The sequence below is a fragment of the Mustela erminea genome, chromosome 4 (assembly GCF_009829155.1).
Source record: "Mustela erminea isolate mMusErm1 chromosome 4, mMusErm1.Pri, whole genome shotgun sequence".
Taxonomy (NCBI): domain Eukaryota; kingdom Metazoa; phylum Chordata; class Mammalia; order Carnivora; family Mustelidae; genus Mustela; species Mustela erminea.
The window spans coordinates 93528633-93552531 of NC_045617.1; the positions used below are offsets into that span (position 1 = coordinate 93528633).

The 23899-nt window shown below is 41.8% G+C and overlaps 1 protein-coding gene across 1 annotated transcript in view; it reads right to left on the reverse strand.

Moving 5' to 3' along the window:
* Nucleotides 1-4494: 4494 nt before the first annotated feature.
* The window catches only part of TNFRSF21 (TNF receptor superfamily member 21), a 65713-nt gene continuing 46308 nt past the window's right edge, over nt 4495-23899 (reverse strand). Inside the window, exons 5-6 of the mRNA XM_032340203.1 lie at nt 7256-7484; nt 4495-5945 (exon numbers count right to left, since the gene is read on the reverse strand). Of these exons, the coding sequence (XP_032196094.1) occupies nt 5716-5945; nt 7256-7484 (459 nt within the window). The 3' untranslated portion in view covers nt 4495-5715. The remainder of the gene's footprint in view (nt 5946-7255; nt 7485-23899) is intronic.

Below are 23899 nucleotides of genomic sequence, written 5' to 3' on the forward strand. Positions count from 1 at the left end.
GACCCACGGTGGGTGCTCAAATGTTTCATGGATGGATGAGTGGAGTGGTAAAATGAACGCTTCTGTTGGTGGGGACCCTCATTTGGAACAAAATGAGCCAAACCCTAGTGTGAAATCAACTCTTCCAATTTCTTTCTTTCTTTTTTAAAGATTTTATTTATTCATTTGAGAGAGAGAGAGAGAGAGAGATAGAACAAGCAGAGGGAGAGGCAGCGGAAGAGGGAGAAAACACATTCCCTGCCGGAGCTGAGAGCTGATGTGGGGCTCAGTCCCAGGACCCTGAGATCATGACCTGAGCCAAAGGCAGACGCTTAAGCATCTGAGCCACCCAGGCGCTCCAGCTCTTCTAACTTCTAAAGAGAATGAGAAATAATCGTCATAGGACTATTGGAAATGAGCTATCTTTTTGCATCTTCCACCTCCTTCCAGATCTCCAGTGGCTTCTGGCTATGGATACAGCGAGAGAGGAGTGAAAACCAGACAAAGCCAGTGCAGAACTGGAGTACCTCCTCTGTAGGGATCAAGAACCACCCAAAGACTCTTATCTCTGACCTTTTTCCTCCTGAAGCTATTAACTGCAAGTGATTCCTATATTGGGAGATATAAAAACATGGGCCAGAAAATCCCTGCAATGTTCCATGTCTCTAAATTTCTAAGTTTGAAGTCTCTCCATTTCAATTTTGCATTAATTATGTCTGTTTGGGAGCCAAGTCCAGGAAAAGAATCTAAAATCACAGAGGTTGGGGTTGGTGGTGGGCAGAGCCGGATGCCGTCTCCCTTTGCAGATTTTGCAAAAGTGCCCCGACAAACTATTACTAACATTTTAAGTCTGGTTCACATGACTCATACCTTGGTCTTCGCGAGTGTACATTCCCTGGATGCTTCAGAAATATTCTAAAAATAGTTTTTATTTACAGTTTTTAAAATTCCACAACATATGCACATGGTGTAAACCTCAAGAGGCTGCAAAGAACAAATCATGAAAAGAGCATGTCCTTCCTTTCCTCTTCCTGTCTCCTGGGTAACCTGTTCCGCTTCCTGGAGGTATCTGCTGCCATGTTTTTGATATGCCCTTGTAAGGTATTTTATGAATATCTGTATTTTGGAAATAATAAAGATGCTGGCATCCAACATGCTTCGCATAGTCAGCTACTTGAAGTCAACTATGGTAAAAACTGTTTTGGATTTCTAATTCAAATAATTCTTGTTCAAATCGTTACCTTCATTTTCTATCTCCTTTCAAGAGAAGAGGTAAAATAAGGATCTTGAAATAGAGTGCTGGCAAGGACTAAGGTCATTATGTAGCAGAAATGAGCCTCACTTCCCACCTGAAAACCACATGATTTCTCCCGAATGTCCAAGTTTCCTTATGAAGGTAAGGGCTATAAATTTTTTTAACCAAGAGATGGATCACATCTCCTTTGCTCAAATCCAAGTTTAAGAAAGGTGCCTGATGTACCTAAAGGACCGTACAATTTATGACCGATGCTCCCAGAGCCCAGAGGCTACAACAATCTGAGATTTTATGATAGTCAGTGCAGTTTATGACTCATCAGATCTTACTTTATTTTTTGAAAATTGGCAAACCTTCAATCCAATATATATAGAAACACAAATCAGAGTAACGTCACATCCCAAATATTCTTGGTTAATCACACCTTATACATAATGCTCAAAGCCATGAAGAATTGATCAGTTGCATCAATTAGTTATTCATTAGTGCAATGAAACTTTAGCTTGGTAGTGTAGCAATTCTTAACAGTTACATTGAATTTCATAGTAGGGGTTCAGATCCGAAAGTAAGTGGGACTATGTGTAGCAAAATCACTATTGCGGATTTCCAGGTTAACTCCCTGTTAAGACTTATCCATCAGATCTGGGGTGAGGATTGATAAGTATTCTCCTCACAGACTCTGAAATCAGTGGTCATCCAAGTTGACTACACATTGGCATCTCCTGGGGAGCTTTAAAAAAATGCTCATGCCTGGGTCCCAGGCCCTTAGACTCTGGCATAACTGGTTTGGAGTTTAGCTCGGGGCACTGGATTTCCCAAAGCTCCCCCTGCTGATTTTGACGCACAACCAGGATCAAGAACCACTGCTGTAGATCTTGACCGGGACCGCTGGATTCTGAAATCTCTTCGGATCGTCAGAAATTGTTGACTTCTCTCCTTTGGAATTGGTGTCATCTTCTCCTATATGGGCACTACTCTGCATGAAACTGAGGCACAGTCTCGGGCTCCTCGGTGTGATTTAGAGACCAGTAGCATTCACATCACCTAGGTCCCCACCCCTCTCAACAACTGAAACAATCTGCATTTTAACAAGATCCCCGAGTGTTTCATTTGCTTATTAAAATTTAAGGAGCATAACATAATGTACGCATTTTAACAAGCTCCCAGGTGCTGTGGTGGTCCACAGTGGCAAGTATCCCAAGCCCTTATCCCCCCATAAGTTTGTAGAAAAAAAGGTGTGAGACGCCGGTTCTCTCCTTCACTACAAACCTGAATTGAACTCTCTGGGACCCGGCCTTTACAAGACTGCTCATTCCCAGGTGATTATTTCCATGCAAAGTTGAGAATCACTGAAGCACGTCCAACTTCTCCCCAGAGTAGGAGTCATTTTCTCCTTTGAAAAGCAGCCTGATCTAATTGTTTAAAAGCTTCTCTGCATTTAACCTAAATTGGCCTAGAGGAAACAGTATTACTCTCTAAAGAAAAAGAAATAGTCTCTTCCTTAGCCCTGCAAATAACTGAAGATAGTCTTTCTCCCGCCCAAATGATCTTTGCCGTGAGGTTTATATTTCTTAACAATTGCTCCTGATTCTGTTTCTTACTCTTCTGGTGATCCCTCCAACCCCCACATTGGAAACCTCGTAGTTCAGCATAGCCCTCAAAGTCGGGCAGAAAAAACCTCCAGAGTGAGCCACAAAAATATATAAATCAGACTGTTGTAAACTCTGACTCAAACATTTTATTTGCATTATATATATATATATATATATATATATATATATATATATATATATATATATATTTGGAGAGAGAGAGAATAATGCAGCTTGGGGTTGCTTACATTGTGTTAATTCAATATTAAGCTTCTGTTTAACCACAACTCTATGTCCCTTTCCCTTGGATCATCAAGAGATACTGCCCCACTTCTATACTTTTGCAATTATTTCCTGAATTTTAAGTATCAGGCTTTCCTTATAAGCCAAATAAATTTCATCACTCTGATCTCTGCTCACTGGCTGAGCCTGACAAAGTAGTTCTGGTTATCAATCCCGAGTACACAGCCTGGGATTCAGATTCAAGTCTCATCTCTACAACTGTGTTGTAGAGCCTTAAGTAAGTTCCTTAGCCTTTACAAGCCTATTTTTTATCTACAGAATGGGTACAACAATGGTACCTGTCAGATAGTTATAAGGTTTCAACGAGACAATGTAAACAACACTTTGTAAAATATAAAGCTGCATAAATGGTTAAGAAATAATCTCCAAGCTTGAATAACTTACAAACTTAATAACCACAACACTGATTTATGTTTTCAACCCCCACAAAAAGAAGTGGCAGTCTTGAAAACATCTGAAAAACACACTTTGTCTCCTCCCCCACTATCTCTAACCCATTCTAGTTTGCTTTTCTGTTTGTAAAGGGTTTCTGCCTTCTGTTGACAAGAGGAAGGGAAACCTGACCTGAGAACCATAAAACCAAATGTCAGAAGTGTTCTCTAGAAACCAGCCACGTGGAAGTGGTTGAAAGCAGAAAAGCCCTTTAGTGTCCCTGACAAGGGAGCCAAAGTGTTCAGACAGGCCATCTACTTCTACTTTCCCACTGAAAGAGGAACTCAAAATTGCTGATGGCCTGGCCATTGGAATTCTATAGAGCTGGGGTTTCTCAGGCTAAGGCAGTTATGTGATCAAATATAAGACACAATGTAATATAAAACAATACATATAAGGTGATGTAATATATTCCATCAGCATAAGACTTTACCTTGCCCAATGGCCAAGAAAGCCCCCCAAAGCTACTCAGGGAGAAAGAAGGTTCACACAAAAGCCTGTGAACTGGTCTAGACCCCCCATGACTTGTAAACTTCCTAGATGGACACAAGTAAGAATATACTCCTGCGCCCCCCATGACTTGTAAACTTCCTAGATGGACACAAGTAAGAATATACTCCTGTGCCTGCTCCTCATTTCCACCTCTCCACCTCCAAATCCCCATTTCTTAAAACAGGGATGAACTCCAAACCTAGGAGCCTCCGATTTACCCTCAAAAGACCCAGGAATGTTTAGTCCCCCTTTAACGCTTGGTCATCCTTCTCTACGTACCCTCCAGATACTCTTCCAGACACAAAGCTTCATTAACCTGCACGATTTACAGATCAGAAATGCTGAGATTTCTGGAATACACACATTCTTTTCCAAGAGACTCATCAAAGGGTTACAACTTGAGTACATGTAGAAGACAAGTAGTAAACACACTCAAACCACTCAAATAACAAACACCTAATATTTATTAATAAATTAGTACACTTGAAGGCATTTTTCTGATATCCGTCCCTCACCACGACCCACAACCCCCGCCTACACAAAGGGAGTCCACACCGCCTTTGCATGCGAGTCTGCCAACTGAACATTAGAGAGCGCGCAGGTTTATAAATGGGAGCAGAGTTGCAAATATATTGGACAAGAGTTCTTACAGCTGCAGCCGTTTTTAATTAAAGTGATTGAAGGACGAAGGAGACCCACCAAGACCAAGGCCTTGAGGCGGACTGGACCTACCTGCTATGTGTGTATAAAAAACAAGACATCTTTTAAAGCAAAGCTGGGCAAATTCCCTACGGAAAAAAGGTGCCACTGGCTCTCAGTTGTGACTTTCCAAAGTGCAGCAGTATGTTCCAGAACAGCTCAATTCCTAAAAAGATGAAGTTCAAGTTCTTTGGTGGCCCAGTTGTCAAGCCACTTAAATAGCAAGTTCTGATGGCTTGAGGATTTCATGTCTCCAGCCCAGAGCATATTAGCATAAGAGGAGCACAAGTAATCAAGCATTCTACACGGTGCTCAAGTGAAAACCATACGATCAGCAACAGTGTGGTCAAGTTTCAGCCATGAATATGAACTGTACACCAAGGCATATTAAAAAGAGAACTCAAAGTCTAATTGTATTACAGTAACTCAACGGGGTATTACATTTTTTCAACCCTTAACAAAATTTGTAAATTACAATGAATAATAAAAACAGTAATCATTAATTAAAAAAAAAGCAGACGTGGATGTTGAGACATGAAGACTGCTTAAAGAATTCACAAGATGCCATTTACACTTTTAAGAGGTTAAGAGCCTCACAATCCAGTGTGCAAGGAAAGTCACACTGCATTTGAAGTCCATTAAGTGAATTTAAAGTGCACAGAACAATTCGGAAAATACATAAGAAATCGAAACAAAGAAAATATGGAACCCAAAAAACTTTAGTGGTGGGTATTTTTCAACAGTTACACCTTGAGAAGGCTTATAGACTAATGTCCTAGACGGGTTAAAAAAGGAAAGAACTCAAAATATTGGCCCGATACTCTGTTAAACACACACACACACACACACACACACACACTCTCACACACACACCCAAGAATCTAGAAAAACGAAAACAAAACCAACGAAAAACCACCCTGCCACTAAACCGAGTCACTTCCAAAGTGTAGCAGACCTCAGGTTCTACAACAGGTCAGGAAGATGGCTATACACAGAGTCCAAGAGGGTCTGACTGGCTTCCTGGCTCTTGACTCCGATAATTTCAAACAGCCGGTCCAGCTTGTCCTCAGCCTGAGGAATCTCTTCGATCACCCGCAGCTCCTCAGGATTCAGAATGTGGAGCATGTCGTCAAAAATAGGCTGCAAGTCACAGGGGTCCAGGCGTACCTGCCGCAACACTGTGTCCTTCTTTTCTGCGGGGAGGAGAAGGGAGGGAAGGGGACAGAGGTAAGGGATGGTACTGGGGAAACCAAGGAGAGGAGGAGAGCTAGGAGGGACAGCTCCCCACCTGGAAGGTTGTCCCCACCCCCTACCCTCAAGGCGAGTAAGGGAACCTCTGGCACATTTTAAACAGCCCAGTAGTTTTTATGTGCCTTGCACTAAAGATAACAAACAAGATTTGAGTCCTGGAGATCAGACAGGGAACCACTTGACTGGGTTGTTGATTGTTATTAGCATGACTTTACCTCAACTTAGAAGACATCTAGATTCTTCCAAAACTCAGGATGCTGGAATACTTACAGAAACTTAAATAAAATGAAAACACGACAAAACAACCCTCTCCCATCTGTAATGTGTTTACTAAACAAAGACATCACTCCACCCTGGCTCTCAAAAATTCCAGATCAATGTACTCTGCTCATCTGACTGCTAATGACACTGCCAAATTTTAAAACTAAACTGCTAAGAGCAAAAGCACATAAATAAGAAAATACTGCTTCTTGGGCCAGAGCTCACTCAATATGGTGAAGAACTGTGACTTTTATTACTATTATAAAAAAGTTTTCTCCAAAATATAACATGGAACATAAAATACAACCTAAAATACAAATCTTTCATATAAATATAAATAGGTACGGTATAGAAAATAGAACATATTTTATAAACATAAAATATAACCCTTTCACAAAAGTATAATTGGAATTCCCCAAACCGGGAAATTCTGAACAAAAATTTGTCATCAATACAGCGTGCGTGCCAATCCCTATCGTGCCCTTAAAAACCGCAAGTGGCAAATTATTTACCAAAATACTAACCCACAATGCTTAAAACATTGCTATTTGCAACGATTCTTAAGAGGATTAATTTTAATTTGAGTTACTGAAACTTACACTTCTGACTCTCAAGATAGGTTATACTTTAAATCCTTGGATTCTTCAAACCTGGTAAATAATTTTCAACAAAACTTGCCAGACTGCATTTTATCAGACCTTCCTGAAACACCTTTGATAGCGTCATGAGGATAAAGGGTGACCAATGCAGACTGTCTGCCAGATAATCAGAGCTGTAAAGACCTTCAGGGTGGGTGGTGGCTGGCGAGTGACGTGGTTTCTCTCAGGCCCAGTAGACCCATCATCCTGGGGTCTATGATACATCTTCCTGGGCAGGTCACCCAATGACTCAGCTACCACTGGACTGTGCAACTGTTGGGGGAGAAACCCCAGGGTCTCCTCTGGGGGAGGCTTACAGAATATGCCTTGTAACCATCCTGCCCAGTCGGTACCTTTGGTAATAAAGGAGCCCGTCCTGCTCAGCGCCGAGGAGCCGCTGGAAGTGGAGTCACAGCGAAGAAGGGGCTCGGACTCATCCACGAAGAAGCCCTTGTTCTTATCCAGCGGGGACGGCTCCACCGTCAGCAGAGTGGAATTCTCCAGTTTCGTGTTGGGGCTGGGGATGGGGCTCGGGCTAAGGGGGCTGGGACTCATCGGGAGAGCCAGCTTGTCAGTTTCCAGCTGGGGGAGGAAACAAACAAAAGTGTTTTTATTACATACTTCAAAAATTAGAGAGAAAAAAAATGAAACTGAAACCCCAGGTGTTCTTTTTGTTCCGTTTGTTTTATATATAAATTCTGCTGTTTTGACAGTCCATAACTTACATTATTGCTAAATACAGACACACAGAGACTTTGAAACCCTTCAAAAATATACATGGAGCCATGTGTAAGCATTAAAAATTAGGAAGCAGGGGCACCTGGGTGGGTCAGTCGCTTAAGGGTCTGCCTTCTGCTCAGGTCATGATCCTGGGGCCCTGGGATCGAGCCCTGCATCAGGCTCCCTGCTCAGCAGGGAGTCTTCTTCCCCCTCTGCTTCTCTCCTCTCCTGCTTGCTTTCTCTCTCTCTCTCAAATAAAATCTTACCAAAAAAAAAAAAAAAAAGAAGAAGAAGAAGTATATGCACCAAGCTGTTACCTCACAGGAGTGGAACTGGACAAGGGAGTAAAGAAGATCTCCAACTTAAAATATAATTTGATAGATTTGGAAATGGTCTTAGATAATACCTAGCACATTCTCCTCTGTATGGATTGAATTATATCCATCAAAATTCATATGTTGAAGTCAAAACTTCCTGAGCCTCAAAATGTGACTGTACAGAGAGACAGGGCCAACTAAGGAACTTTAAAAAGATGGGATTGGGGGATAGTTGGGTCCTATACCAAGATGACTGGTGTCTTTATGAGAAGCCATTAGGACACAGAAACACACAGTGGGATGAGCATGTGAAGACAGAGGATGAAGACTACCATCTTCTACAAGCCAAGGAGAGAAGCCTGAGGACACCTTTACTTCAAACTTCTAGCCTCCAGAATTGTGACAAAACCCTGTCTGTGGTACTTCATCATGGTAGCCCAAGCAAACTAATATACCCTCTCTTTACAAGTAAGGAAACTGAGGTCTAGAGAAATGATGTGACTTTCTTAATGACGGGCTCCTGCCCAGTAAGGGGCAGAACTAAGGCTAGGCCCTAGGCTTCCTGACTCCCACTTCAGAGCAGCTCTCGAGAACACCAGAGGCAAAAGCATCTGGATGGAGCACGTGAGGACCGCCCCCAGGGAGCCAGGGTACAGCTCACATTCTGGAGGGGAGCGTCAGAAAGACAGTAACAAGTAAGCTAACAAGAAGGTTTCAGATGGAAATGGTGAGCTTCATGAGTATCGGCTGGTATGTGGAGAATAGATTTTAGGGGGGCAAGAAACAAAATAGAGAGACCAGTTAGGATCTGCTACAGTGACTGGGGAGGTAAAAACCACAGCTTGCACCCAGGTGTGGAATGGGGATATAATAGGTCATAGCCCCCCATTTTACAGGTGAAACCACTAAGGCCCAGAGAGGGCATACAGCCATGGGAAGAAGGCTAGTGCGCAACTCAAGTCGGCTCAATACCTCTACTACCCTTGTCATTTGCCGCTGGGCTTTCAAACTCTGGCAGGCACTTGTGGCATTGACCTTAATGGACCAAGTCCATTGACCTTAATCTTTTTATTGGCTCTTCTGGCAGGGATGCAAATCCAGGAGCCAGGTGGCCAGATCCCACGGGGCAGGGTTTAGGGAGTGTTGATCACCACTCATTAGAACCCTCATGACTTCACTCACACGTGACAAGCAAAACATTTTCGAGTTCCTCAATCAGGAAGACACTGACCCTCATTTCAAAGTATTAGGTTGAAGGGTTGTAAAAAACACAAAGCCAACACAACCGTCTCTTTTACAACCTGTAAGGCCTGAGAAATTCTTACAACTGACTGCAGATTGCAAAGACCGCCGGTTATTGCACGTGTCTACCATTCCAAAGCACTTGTCCTCTATACAACCGCCCATACCTTGCTTCTGCCTCCCGTGAAAGTTTAAGACTTGGGTAATGCATCCCCAGCTGCCCCTTCCAATCCACAAAGTTTTATGTATGTGCTTTTAAACTTTTTAATTCAATAGGGCCCTGGCATGTGCCCCTCCTCCCTGAAACGCACATGGCCATTCATGCCAATACACATTTTTTATTCACTCAATTAGACAAAGAGCACTTGTCTACACTTTGGTTCTCAGGAACAACATTACATTGGACAACATGGTCCGTCAATATAGTGCACTGTTCTTGCTTAAAGAGAGAAATTCCTGCCCACAAATCACATGCCAACAGACTAAGGAGTCCACCCACCCGTTTCCTGAACTTAGTTCAAAACTTTAAATATTTAATTTTTCCCCCACTTTTGCCAAAGGACCCTATGCGTGGAAATTAAGTACATGATTTCCAACGTCATTCAGAAAGACAGACTGTTGCAGAATTCTCTCTTGTAATTAAGTCGAGTGAATATGAAACTGCCCCTAAGAATGGTTTTAGTGTCATCACAGTGGGGTTAAGAACCATAACCGAAGCCCAAGATCATGTGACAATCATCTTTCTAGAAAATCTATTCAGCTACTAAGTATAGGCATCCCCTGCCTTACCCAGGATACATAGCAGCCAGCTGCATTCCAGATTTCTCGAGTTATCTGCAGTTTTTTCTTATAGAAAAAGAAAACCTGGCTCATAGATACTTAACTTCTTTCCTCCCTTGACCTTACTATTTATAATATCCATCAAAATTGCATTGCAGCACAGCAACTCAAGCATTGTACGACCTCTGATAGCTCTAATCGGAAGTGAAGTCACCAGGACATGTGGAATGAATTAATTCTTTATTGATTCAGAAAGTTCACTGTTGAGTTCACAGCAAATAAAGAATACCTCTAATATGATTTAGATACTGAAAGACAAATATTCTAAACAAGAAAGCCAGGAAAGGGTCTCATCCTCTTGCAAAAGTTATAAGCATAAACTTATCCAAACATTCACAAAATAGATTACAAGTGACTTAATTTATTCCTTATGCATCTTTGGGCCTTCCAAGTTCTCTACAGGGAAATATTAACTTTCATGATTATAAAAACAATACATGTTATTTTTAAAAGCAGTTACCACTGATAAGTATGTTTTCCCTTTGGTAACTTGAAAATGTTATAGCTGCCGTGGCTCCTATTTACACTGGTAGCCAAGGAACAGGAGAGTCTTAAGATCACCTACTTGGCTGAGTGCCTCTCTAGACTTTTCTGAAGAGTTCACAGGCCCAAAGGGGTAACACTGCCCCCCAACTTATTGGGGTAGATATTAAGCCTTAAGAGAAAGGCCTCTCAGGAAACTTGACCAGTGGGGGCCATCTATCCACCAGATAATCAAAGTCCCTTTGCAGGAACTTAAAAAAGCCAATTCTTTTTGCCTTCCAGCCATGAGCTCATCATGCTCACTTGGAAGCCTCACTGGGGAAATGAGGTAGAGACACAAAGAAAGGGGAAGAGGCAGGGATAATGAGGGGAGAGCTCCCCAGGGAGCCAACACCAGACGGGTGGTTCTGTTGTGTGACCTTAAAGAGCATGTGATTTATTTTGGCCCAATGAGCCCCCAAATGCCCTCCTGAGTATTCTCCATGCAAGTCCACTTAGTCCTTCCAGATACTAGTACCAGGTGATAGGGGAGGAGAGATAAATGGTTCACTTCAACTCCACCTTAAGTTCCTCTGTTGACCTGTTTTCCTTTCTGATTTCCAGAACCACTGAGCACATGGAACCAGCCAAATGGATGAGGTCAACAAGGTACTGATTGAAATTTGGGGGCTTGAACACCCCTGGGCTACGGAGGTTTGTAGCATCGTTTGTGAGAAAGGTGACTGAACTTGTATTTGGGCTACACTGGAATGAGCCATTTCCCGCTGTGTCCCTGAAACCCTGTGTTCCTACAGGTTCCAAAGCCAAGTGCCCACTCTGGTGCTTGGCTAAATTACAGCCTGAAACTGAAGCTCAAAAATAAGTCTTCTCTTTTAATATCAAACCAAAAAGCACTTTCCCGTTGACTGACCCTTCCTAAAAGGATACACTGTGGAAGGCTGAAGAGTTTTCTAGTCCTGGGGGATGGTCCAGTAATGGGTGGTAAAGGAACATCCTTGTAAACCTTGGTCATGGCAAAAGTGATTTATAAATTAAACGAGGTTCTAAGACTACCTTTCCTCCCTCCTGTGATCTAGCAGCTTTCCTAAGTATACACTTAGGGAAATCTTTTCCAGCATGCATTGGATGTTCTGCATAGCCAACTCCTAAACATCAAAGTCATTAATATCCTGGGATTTCACTGCAAGGGAAGAAAGGAAAAAGACTTCTAACTAGCTGTGTGGTTTTAGAAAAACCCTTCCCTCCTTAGACTGGTTTCCTCATTTCTGAACAAAAAAGATTAGACCAGGTCTTCTCTGTTCAACTTATGTTTCACTTATTGTCAGCCCTGCTATGTCATTTTCCCTGCGCCCAACCCACCCACCCCAATTCTCTCTCTCCTTCCAACTTACCCCCAACTGGTTCACTCAACTAAGGTTTACCACTGAGTTATTTTCAATTACTACCCAATTACAATCTCCCTGTGGTTGCACAATCTGTTTTCATAAAACTAATTAACAACTTTGATGCATCAATGACCCCCTGAAATGAAGCATTAATTACCCAGCCTAGATGCTCCTTGCCAATCTGCTAAAGTGGTTCAACTTAACCCCTTGGCTCCTGGCACTACCCAGTTGGATTCCACAAGGCCCCCTCTCCCCACTCTATAGCCAGATATACCTGACAGACTCAAGAAGAAGCTTCCTTACAAGCCAAAGCTTACCCTTTCCACTGAACTTTCCCTCCAGATCTCACCCAACATGTAAAAAGAAGGGAAAAATCCTATGCCATGCTTGTGAAATTTTCCATCACTTTAATAATGGTTTTTAAAAGCCCATTTGCTAAATTCAATGAAAACTAATTGCTATTCCATCTGAGCTGACCCTCTCTGTTGCTCAGATCCAGTAGACAACGGAGACTTTAAGAAATAAACCATTACCAGTACTGTGCAAAATGATTCGTCATGAAATATAAGTAATCCATTTGCTGTGAAGGTATCTCTTCTGAGCTTCATCTGACAGATGAGAAAACTGAGCCTCTAAGAGGTTTGCATAACCTGCCCAAGGTCACAAAGTGAGGATTCAAGATCAGGCCTGTCTAGTTTCCAAGCGATCTTCTTTGCTGAGCTTTTGTCACTTCTCTGTCTGGACCCACTGGACATTTACAGGAAATGTCAAACCCCCATAAACCCAACACAAGCAACCAAATGACCACAAGGAGCTGCTGTGGCTTCTGAGGGAAGGGGCAAAAGGCAGGGCCTCCACTCTGGCCCTGAGATAAAGATGAGAGATTCTGCAAATATCAAACACCTCAACTGTGGCCCAGTAACTTGGTTTTATATTTGAAAATATTCCAGATCCCAACAGACCAGCAACTGTTAAAAAAAAAAAAAAAAAAAAAAAGACATTCAATTGCCACTGAAGTTTCATCTCAAAGGAATTACAGTCACAAATAAATACATAACTAAAATTATTTAAGGATGATGATAGCATCTCAAGCTTGTTTCCCCTGTTCTCCCATAGGGTCATGTAATGGAAATCAAATTAATTTCAAGACCTCCTATAGGTCTAGTAGATATATAAGAACAGCTCTTATATACCTTTTATCTCAGGATAAAAGCAAGGGCTATCTCCCCTGCCATGAGTACCTAGCTATCTGAATCTATGTAGTTCCCACATTTAGAGAACAGGAATGTAGATAACAAGGAGAGCTTTGTTATCACAATCCATGTAATTTCAGGATTTCAGACATAAATGAGGGTTCAGATGATGACAGTTACCAACTGTCTCTCAAAAAATTACCTGAATCTATTCGGTTCCTAAGTTCAGATAGTGAATAATACCTGAGATACACAATGATTTCTCCCTTAAAAAAAAAAAAAAAAGGGAATAAAAAGGAAAAATGGGTAGGAGACAATGACTTTACTCTTCCAGTATGAATTCTTACTAAATCCAACTCAGGGTAAAAGGTCTTGGCAAGAATAAGCCAAATTTTCAGAGTAAAAAAAATTTTTTGCAAACAAAAAGTGAAAAAAGGAGGACATGGAAAGATGCTGATTCCTTAGCCCTTAGAAGAAGTGATAGCAGTTTGAAGACATTTGGAGGGAAGTCTTAGAAATGGAAATATGAGCTAGAGATACACTTGCATGTATATAGATAAAGCAAAGATGTTAAATGTGAATTAACTGTTAAATCTCGATGGTGTTAAGTTTAGGAGTGTTTACTATGTTTTCAACTTTTCTTTGTTTCATAAGCCTTATTTTTTAGTTTGGAAAATAATTTTACAAAAGGAAAATAATTTTAAAAAATAAATTTTACAAAATTTATTTTACAAAATAAATTTTGTAATTTATTTTACAAAAAAAATAAATTTTACAAAACCCAAATTTTATTTGGGTTAAGAGCCAAATAACTATAAGACAAAAATTCCCCCAAATTCCTAGGCTTCTGATTCTTTAGTCTGTTGTCTTTCCATCTTTCTTCTCTTGCTCAGGCCCTGCTACAGGAAAGGGAGACAAGGAGGTGCTTCCATTGCATAAGCAGGGAATGGGCTAACATTTAAAACAAAATCGTCAGTTGCCAAGTGGCCATTACTGGCCTTATGTGCTCTCGCTCCCCCAGGGCCCCTGGAGGTCATGGGATGCAAGCAAGAAGAGGAGTGCAGTGCCAAGAAGCCCTACTCAGCTTCCCTGGGAAGCCCTGTGTCAGACCACGGCCATAGTGGAGCTGAATGGACACTGAGTCTCCCAGAGCTGGAAGCCCCAGCAGAGCCTGCAGAAAGAAGGAACTCGCCCTTGGGAGGCTTGGAGGATTAAATTGGCCAAAAAATGGCAAAGCCACTGGGAAATTATTTTAAAAGACACCTCACACACACCCCCTAGATCTATCCAAGCATAGCATACTGAAAGTATTTTGTATCAGTTGCCACCTCACTTAAGGCTATTTTTAAATTTTATCTCAGGTTAGCTGGCCAGAGTGTGTTTCTCCCTTAACTACCCCAAGCCCAAGACAAGGTAGTTGCTAGTCTTGAGTGTATATGTCATCCATCCATTTTGTTCATTCCTAAGAGTTAACTTCAAAACTTACATCCACCCATATTTAAGTGGAGTGGCTAATCGTTGCCCTAAACAAGGGATCCGTTCCTCTCCTGGATGCAGAGGGGGAAAAGCCACAGGAAGCCACAAGTAGTGCTGTCTGAAGCTGCCAGAGCTGGTAAGAACCAGCTGGCTCCGGAGGGAGAAGGGAGGGAGGGTGAGCCCCGCCCAGCTGCTGGCGCATGTGTCTGCAAGCTGTCCAGGCTGCTGACATCAACAGTAATGTTGCAGCCCTGAGCTGACTCACTGACTAGCTTTCTTGAAAAAGGATGTGATGATAGAGTAAGTGGGCTCTCTTGGTTCAGAGCTGGAGCTCACTCTCATTCAAACATACTGCTGAGCCTTACAAGAGCTCAGTCCCGTGGACACATGAGGAGATCATGCTGCTAGAAATGACGTGGGCTTCCCTAAATTTCACTCGCTGAGAACCCATTAGGAAGCCTTTCCCACAAAACAGCCTTTGAACAATTCTAACCATGAAAAGAAGTTGCATGAATCTTACAAGCTTGCCTTAAGGCGCTGTGGAAGATAGAAAGTAACTTCATAATAGGAGACCTATGCCCTTAAGGTAAGAAGGTTCACACTTATCTCAGTGACTCAAAGTGTTTCTGAACTTGCTCAATTTGATTAAATTAGTATTATTTAATAAGATCATTAGTTGGATGCATGCCATTAGAATCAGAATATACCCGGTATATAATTCCACCAGTACGAAAGGGCTACCATGAAAAATACTTCTCCCTCAGCTACTCAGTTCCCCTGCCAGTGGTGACTCTTAAAATTCCTCGCGTCTTCCTCCACAGTCGATACACCAATAAATAGGTAATATGTATTCTCCACCCAGTTCCAGCTCTTCTGCACTTATCACATTTTGTTTACTTTCACTTTTTATTTTAACACAATATGGCAGCCGAGCACACCCAATGTTGTGCACTCTGCCTTTTTATCATTTAAAAACAGTTCTCGAGGTTAGCACATAAATGGCTGACTGACTCCTTTCGACAAGTGCAGACTGTTCCACTGTGTGGATGTTCCACAACTTACATGACCTGTTCTCTGTTGAAGGGCATTTATGCTGTTACTACTCTTTTATTACAAAGGATTCTACGAGGAATACTGGGGCTTGCAATCTTCGACACACATGGCAGAGGTAGGCGGGACGATAGGTAGGACAGATTCCTGGGAGTGCAAGGTTAGTAGTCAGCTGCCATATACTTTGGGAGAAAATACCAACTGGCTCTCCAGAAAGGCTGGGCTGAAGTGTACACACATCAGGACGAACACTGGGCTTCTTTTCCTATACCCTCACAACATAAAAGTGGTGTCACACCTTTCCCTCCTTACCACCTCAGAGCTTAAAACCGTATCTCAGTATAGGTTCCTGTTTTAATTCTTCCCTATTCTGAACAAGGCTAAAAGACCCACCATAAAGAATCTTCAGTATTTCCTTTTCTGTGAACTCTCTTGTTCACAGACTGCCCATTTTTCTTTTGGGCCATCAATCTCTTAATTCATTTGTAAAAGCTCTTCATTTTTTTTAAAAGCCTATTAACCCTATCTTGCAAAAGACTTCTTCCAGTCATTATTCTGTCTTTCGATTTTGCCTATGATGGTTTCTGGTTAGTACATGTATTGTTAAGAAGTTGATTCTTTCTTATATGACTTTAGTGTTTTCTATCATTGTCAGAAGAGACTTACCTCCTGTTCTGAGAATAAAAACAAAGAAGAATTTCCCCATGTTTTTTTCTAGTTCTTTTTTGGTGACAAGTCATTTCAATGGTTGGTCATTCCAACTGTCCCCCGACAAAACCCAATTATGAATAAATCAAACTTTCTCTGTGGAAAAAAAAAAATCTTATGGCAAAATCAGGAGTCACAGATGACGCTCCCAAAGAATATGAGGAATATGTACTTAAAATGTTGACATCAACTGGTGTATCATAAAACCTGCTGTTGACCATGATGTGATTTCTCATTATCAATTGTATGTTATAAGCACATGAGTTATGACAGATCAAGAGACAACCTCGTAAACAAAGGATGGAGAAGCTAGGCCCAAACTGGAAGCTATGAAGCTTTATCCAGATACGAGTTTTGGCCTCAAAAATAAATAAAAATATGATATCCAGTACTGGTAGTCAATGGAGAAAATAAGCTTATTTTCACAAATATTGATTCTGATTTCCTCTCAATGGATTCTTTGAGAAAGCCAGCAAGGGTGTGGATTAAGGGGTTGAAGGTGTCATCGACTAATAAATTTGGCCTTTTCTGAACATGGAGACACTGTGTATCAGGAAAAAAATAAAAGCCCACTTCAAGTTCACAGAATGTCCTCTACATTGTGGCTCACACACCCATCCCTCCTATAAAACTCTCAGCATCTTCAGGGAGGATTCCCTGTTTTTGTGTTTTGTTTTGTGTGTGTTTGGTATGGATGTGTTTTCATCTAGTATCTCCAGTGTCTGGTACAGGGCTCGAAACATATTGGGTGTTCCATCAGTGTTTACTAAATGCGTTGCTTATGTTAATCCCATCTTATCCTTAAAAAGACAATTTTAAAAAGGAAAAAAAAAAGCTTGTGTGAATACATGTTAGGAAATAGAGTGTATCGCTCTGAAGACCCCAAGAATCTGCTTCTAGACAGACTTCTCCTTAGAAACTATACACTCAACCTCAACTACATCATATTTGATCAATTCTATGATGTAAATTTTTTCATATTTTAACACCTCTCAAATAGGAGTCTATCTTACAACTATAAATGGTAATGTTTTACTAGCTTCCTTAGTGTTATGTAGAGTGGTGCCTCAAAACACTGAACATGGCCTTCAACAGAATACAGAAATATGTCTGAATTCCAATGCTGACCAAAACCTCTCAGGACCGTGAAAGCTTGCTAAGTAATCACAGGTGTCAAGCACCCGAACGGTGTTTAGGACACAGCACGTACTCAGCAAATGTTGGTTCCCTTTCTTCTTAATGTGCAGAGGGGTACCATTTGCTCTTGAGTCAAAAAAGGAGAAGGCAGAATTCAAATTTCAATACAGAAGACAGCAGCAAACGTGTACTGAGCCCCTGCTCAATGTCAAGTGCAGAAGGAGGCATTTATCCTCATGATCTCCAGTATCTATGCTCTGTCTCTAATCCTTCCCAGATGCGTACAGGCCAGCTGTGAATTTAAGAAGTCGAAAGTCAAATTTTTGGATCCACCAGTCTCTTCTATTAGTTCTTAGAGATTCAAAGTTCAAACTCCAGCCTTTCGAGTGAGACACTGCACCTTTATTCCTGTACTTTTCATATTGCACAACAGTGAAAGCTTTCTGAAAAGCTTGCAAGTGAGCAAAACACAACAAGGTTCTCAGTAAAACAAGTGTACTTTGCAGAGTCCAAGGCTTCTTCTGGGGGCAGAACCTCCTTTCCCTGAGATGGGAAAATCTCAGGGATGAGGACCAAAACCTGGTCTCGAAAGAATCTATAGTCAGGTTTTTTTCTTTAAAAAATGACTTTCACTTGGACAAACACATGTCTGCTCTTGTTTTCTCTGTGTTTTCTGGTGGGTCAGTACCCCTGTCTCCCACTACAACCTGATAATTTCCTGTGTACCCTTCTGTTCTAACACCTGCTGATCACACTGAATTGTCATTATTTGCCCAAGAGTCCTCATCTCGGTGACTGAGCTACTGAAAGCCCCAGAGATCATCTTCCTTCTTTACATAGTACCAGACACACAGGTGGTGCTCACAAAAGACTGTAAAGATTGTTGACAAATTGAATGAAACCTTGGAATATGGTAATAAGGAGAATGGCCTGAAACGACATCAAACACCTAAAGGCTTCGTCACAGATCTCACTTCTGTGTACTGATGACCACCCTTCACACAAGCCCCGCTGAATGGACCTGGGCCTGTCCTGTGGCAGCAATCCCTTTATAGAGTCCCCTTCTCACCACACCAGGGGTTCCCCAGAGCCCACAGTCAGGCCCTGCAAAGGAAATAACTTGACCTCAAATGACCCTCAGTGCTGTGGGCACAGCGCAAGATCCAGGCGAGTTCAGCTCACAACTTAGGGCCTGGGGATAATAATCCCCATTTCCTCAGAGATGACCAACGGGCAAATTAAAGACAAAGACAAATTTGAATAGCCAAAAAGTCAGCAGTTAAACGTACAGCTGCTATTTGCCTCAACTCGCCCTCACTGTATTAAATTTCTGAAAATAGCTGGTCTCAGTCAGACCGTAGATAAGGACAGCTGCATCCTGCAGCTGGTAAACAACAGAAAAATCAGCAGCCGTAGTTCCCTCTGTGCTTCTAGAAGCAGCGGTGCTGTCCTTGCCAAAACAGAATGCCCGGTGCTCTGGGCGCTGTCAAGATTCTCCCAGTTGATTTTACAGAGCAAAAGCCAACCAGTCTCCAAACACCGGCTACTCTACTCGGGGGGCAGGGGGGAGACTCAGTCTCTGGAACATAGGTCTCCTGCGTGGTTTCTGGGAGGGTTCAAGAATCTCTAACAAAGGATCATTCCACTACAGAACAGCCCACAACAACCACCTTGGCACCAGGCCCACTAGTCAAATTATGGTGGAGTTTTACTCTCTCTAATCTTATGAAAGGAGGGAAGAAGGGAAAAGATGCCCAACTCCCCTGCCTGATGAGCCCCAATTCTTTTTTAGGGTTAGTTAGTTTGTTTGTTTATTTATTTATGGGGGTGGGGAGGGGCAGAGGTAGAGAGAATTTCAAGCACATGTGTGGCTCAGTCTCACGACCCTGAGACCTGGACCTGAGCTGAAACCAAGAGTCCAGACGCTTAACCAAATGAGCCACCCAGGCACCCCCAACCAGCACCCATTCTTTACATTTGTGAATCTATGGTCAGAGCAGACAGCTGGAGTAACACTTGATGTTATTTTAAATCACTGTGTTTGTTTTTAAGATGATCATTTTTTAATGTAGATAAAATTCCTTTTTCCATCCCTTATCAAAATGAGACAATGGAGGAATACTGAAATTCAGATCACAGTTCCTGCCGGAGCTAGCCATAAACATCACTTTACTACCTCGCTTTCTTATATCCCACAGTTTAACAAAACCGTATCTCATTTAATTCAGATTACCACTTGATTTCCCATGTTAAATGGAAATATCTGAATCCAAGAAATCATTTACCCAAGGTTTCCTATAGAGAGAAAAAAAAAACAAAACAAGCCCACCCCCTCAAAACACCTGAAAAAAAGAAAAGAAAAAGGTTGCACTGGTTACGCTTATTTGAATATACCCAGTCCAAGAAAGAAAAGAAACTAGAGGGGAAGGGAAGGGGGGAGGTAGGGAGGGAGGAGGGGATGAGAGGTGAGGCAAGAGTAAACCTAGAAATTAAGTGTCTCAATTTTGTTGCCCTTTTTCTGACAGCCAGTGAGAAAGCAGACCATTATCTTCACACATACCATCACCTTTGTTTCTTCCCAATGAAAACATTCCCAGCCTAGGAACATTTGCTCAGGCAATAAGAAATAAATATTTGCCATTAGCTGGAATTTCCAGTTCTTGGGCACTGGACCCAGATGGCAACCCCAATGTCCCGCTGTGCCCTGTAAGCAGTGTTGCATGGAGGTACCTCCCCACCAGTCAGTAACGAACCCCTCGGTGTTCAGGATTTAAAGAGCCCATTATGTGTATGCTTTGGGGCTACTCAGAAGCATTCGTGCACCTCTCTTGCCTCTAGAGCCAGGAAATAATTCCAACTATGAATAAACATTCACCAGGTACTTACTGCGGGGCACACTCAACTAATTCGCACAACAGCTCATAGGACAGGCACTCGTCGTGTTGGCATTTCCTCAGGAGCAAACTGAGGCAGAGAGGCCAGGTAACTTACCAGAATGTTTCCCAAGTGATACGTTGCCAGGGCAGGAATTTAACCTGGCACACAACCCCACACTCATGTTCCCACGTGGAGTCATAATGGCCGATTCGCTCTACATCCAGCACTTTCCCTCATCCCACCCTTGTGGATTTATTCCCTTAAACTATGCAAGTAGATATGTTTCTTCCATTCAACCAGCTTCCTTGACAGCAGTGACCCTGTCTTATACTCATCTTTGAGTTGCCCAAAGTGTCTGGTATAATACTATACACCTAATTTGTTATGTAATATGGATATGAGCAGAAAGTCACGTCATCCTCTTTGCTGTCTAGCAGGGGAAGCTTAAATCCAGATATGAAAGCAACGAAAGGAAATAGGTCAAACTCAATTCTCTTCTCCAGCTATCCTTCAAAAACAAAGGGGAGGGGCACCTGAGTGGCTTAGTCCTTGAGTGTCTGCCTTCAGGTCAGGTCATGATCCCTGGGGTCCTTGGATGGAGTCCTGCATCAGGCTCCCTGCTGAGCAGGGAGCCTGCTTCTCCCTCTCCCTCTCCCTCTGCCCCTCCCCCACTAATGCTCTCTCTCAGAACTCTCTGTCAAATAAGTAAATAAAATCTTTAAAAAGGGCGGGGTGGATAACACAATTTATTTATTTAGTTGGCATTTTCCAGACATAGAAAAACAGAATTTATTGCTGGAAACCTGCCCTAAACATTCTTGAGACCAAAGAAAAATGACCTCACGTAGAATTTGAAGCTGTAGAAAGGAATGAAGAATGACAGAAAAGATCAATACGCAGGTAAATCCACATGAATCCCGACTGTGTACAATCATAATAATTATGCCTTTTGGGAGCTAAGAAATGCGTGGTGTTAAAATTCATGACAATAAAAAATGTAATGCAAGAGAAGGATAAATAGAATTAAAGTCTCCTAAGGCCGTTGTGCTGTTTGGATATAGTAAGAAGTACACACTGAGGAAACGTCTCCCATAATTTAAGTGTGCAAGTTGTCATCTCTGTGGGAACCATTAAAAGTAAAGTAAAACATTTATAACTAACAAGCTGAAAGAGGAGGAAAAGTAGAATAATAAAAAAATACTTGATTAATCCAAAAGATGGCAAGAAAGAGAGGGGAAAAAAAAGGGACAGGACAAATTGAAAAAAAAAAAAATCAGCCAGTAGATTTAAACCCAGATATATGAGGAATTACATAAAAAATGTAACCACACTCAAATTTTCTAATTAAATGACAAACACTGTCAGACTAGATTTTTTTGAAACCTTAAATATATGCTACTTACAAGTCTTTCTTTAAATAAAGCCTCAGGGGAAAAAAATCAAAGTAAAAGGATGGAAATAAAGAGAGAGCATACAATTTGGAAAGCTGTATTAGGGTTTTTAAATAGCTTTGGCAAAGTCCCAGTAACTTCCAACTATTGTCCCACTGCTTTGCGGCTTCTACCAAATGCTGATGCCCTGGATGGGAAGAACGTGTATGATTTTGGAAGGCTTCAGAGGCAGACCTCGAAAAATACAACTCAAACCTCTGATAAAGAAAGAGTCGGGCAGGTGAATGGATAAGTAAGTAAGTGCAAGAAGCCAATCTGAAAAGGCTACAGGCTGCGTATTCCCACCATATGACATTCTGGAAAAGGCAAAACCATGGAGACAGTAAAAAGATTAGTGGTTGTCGGGGGTGGGGTAGGAGGGAGAGAGAAATAGGCAGAGCACAGAGGATTTTTAGGGCAGTCTCAATATTCTGTATGACAGTTTAATGATAGATATATGTCATTACACATTTGTCCAAACCTATAGAATACACAACCTACTGAGCTCTACGGTATGGACTTGGGGTGATTATTATATGATAATGTAGGTTCATCCTCGGTTAACAAAAAAAAAAAAAAGCACCATTCTGGTAAATGATATTGACAGTGGCAGAGGCTATGCATGTGTTGGAGAAGAAGGTATATGGGAAATCTCTATACCTCCCTCTCAATTTTGCTTTAAACCTAAAACTGTTCTTGAAACTTCATTTTTTAAAAAAAGGACTCAACAGTACACCCAAAAGTGAGTATTCCTATATAATATTTTTAGTACATAAAGAAATTTTTTTTAAAAAAGAAAAAGTCAGACTCTGGATGTGTTTAATTAAAAAATGGCTAATAGGCCACCGTGGTTAATGATGGACCAGCTGTTCCTGACAGAGGTAGCTCAAAGGTACCACCAGGCTAATCCTTTGAGTGGAACAGAACGTGGGTGCTCTCTAGTTCATGAATAGAAAACAACATTAACCATTTTCAAACATACACACACAGTCATTTTTACACATTAAGTTTCCATTAACTCCTAGGGCCAAGTCTCAAGTCCCCAGCAGTACCACAATACACAAAGAATACAAATCCATCATAAAGTGGGAAGAATAAGTCTTGATTATGTCCCCCGCATTGTGTGTCTTGTTTGACTGAACTAATCTCAGAGATAACCTGCAGACAATAACATACTGTGCGACTAATAAGAGCTGGAAGCCAGAAATCCATGCTCATTGGCTATTCCAGTTAGAGTCAAGAGCTGGGTCCACAGTGTTGCTAGACAAGGATGGGCATTATTAAAACACGGACCAAGAAACTTCATATTGGCTTCTTAGCCTTCGTCATCACACACAGGCTACACTAGCACTACAGAAAAAGCTGTAGGATGCATTGATGCCACTCTCCCTTGAAAAATAAATAACAAAATAGATATTAGAATCTTGTTGGATATAGATGAGATGAGAGGAAAGAACTGAAAGGTGCAAGAGTTTGTCACTTGGGGACTACGTATTTTGTTTTGCATCTCCTTCACCGACTCCATGATTTTTGTTATGAATCAGTCTCTCTCTCTTTTTTTTTTTTAAGATTTTTATTTATCTGACAGAGAGAGATCACAAGTAGGCAGAGAGGCAGGCAGAGAGAGAGGGGAAAAACAGGCACCCCACTGAGCAGAGAGCCTGACGCAGGGCTCGATCCCAGGACCCTGAGATCATGACCTGAGCTAAAGGCAGAGGCTTAACCCACTGAGCCACCCAGGCGCCCCTGAATCAGTCTCTTGATCAGTCTCCTCTGCAGAGACTTTGGGCCCACCTTTCCCAGCACCTATAACACTGCCTGGAATAAAGCAGGTGCTCAGTAGACATTCACAGACCACAACAGAATCATCAGAGAAACATACAAGTCATGTGCTACAGTCAATACCGTACCATCATCACCACCCCCTCCAAACAAGAAGTAACCCCGAAGACGAGAACCAGACTCTAAATACTGAGTGTACAACCGAAAAATGAGACAGACTGGCAGAATACAAAAAAGAAGTAAATCTTAGCAATTTGGGGGGGTGGGGGACCAGATCTGACCCAACATCACAAACCTCAGTTAATCCTAACAAGGAAGAATGGATTGGCACACAAACCGCTGTCTGCTCTCCCGAAA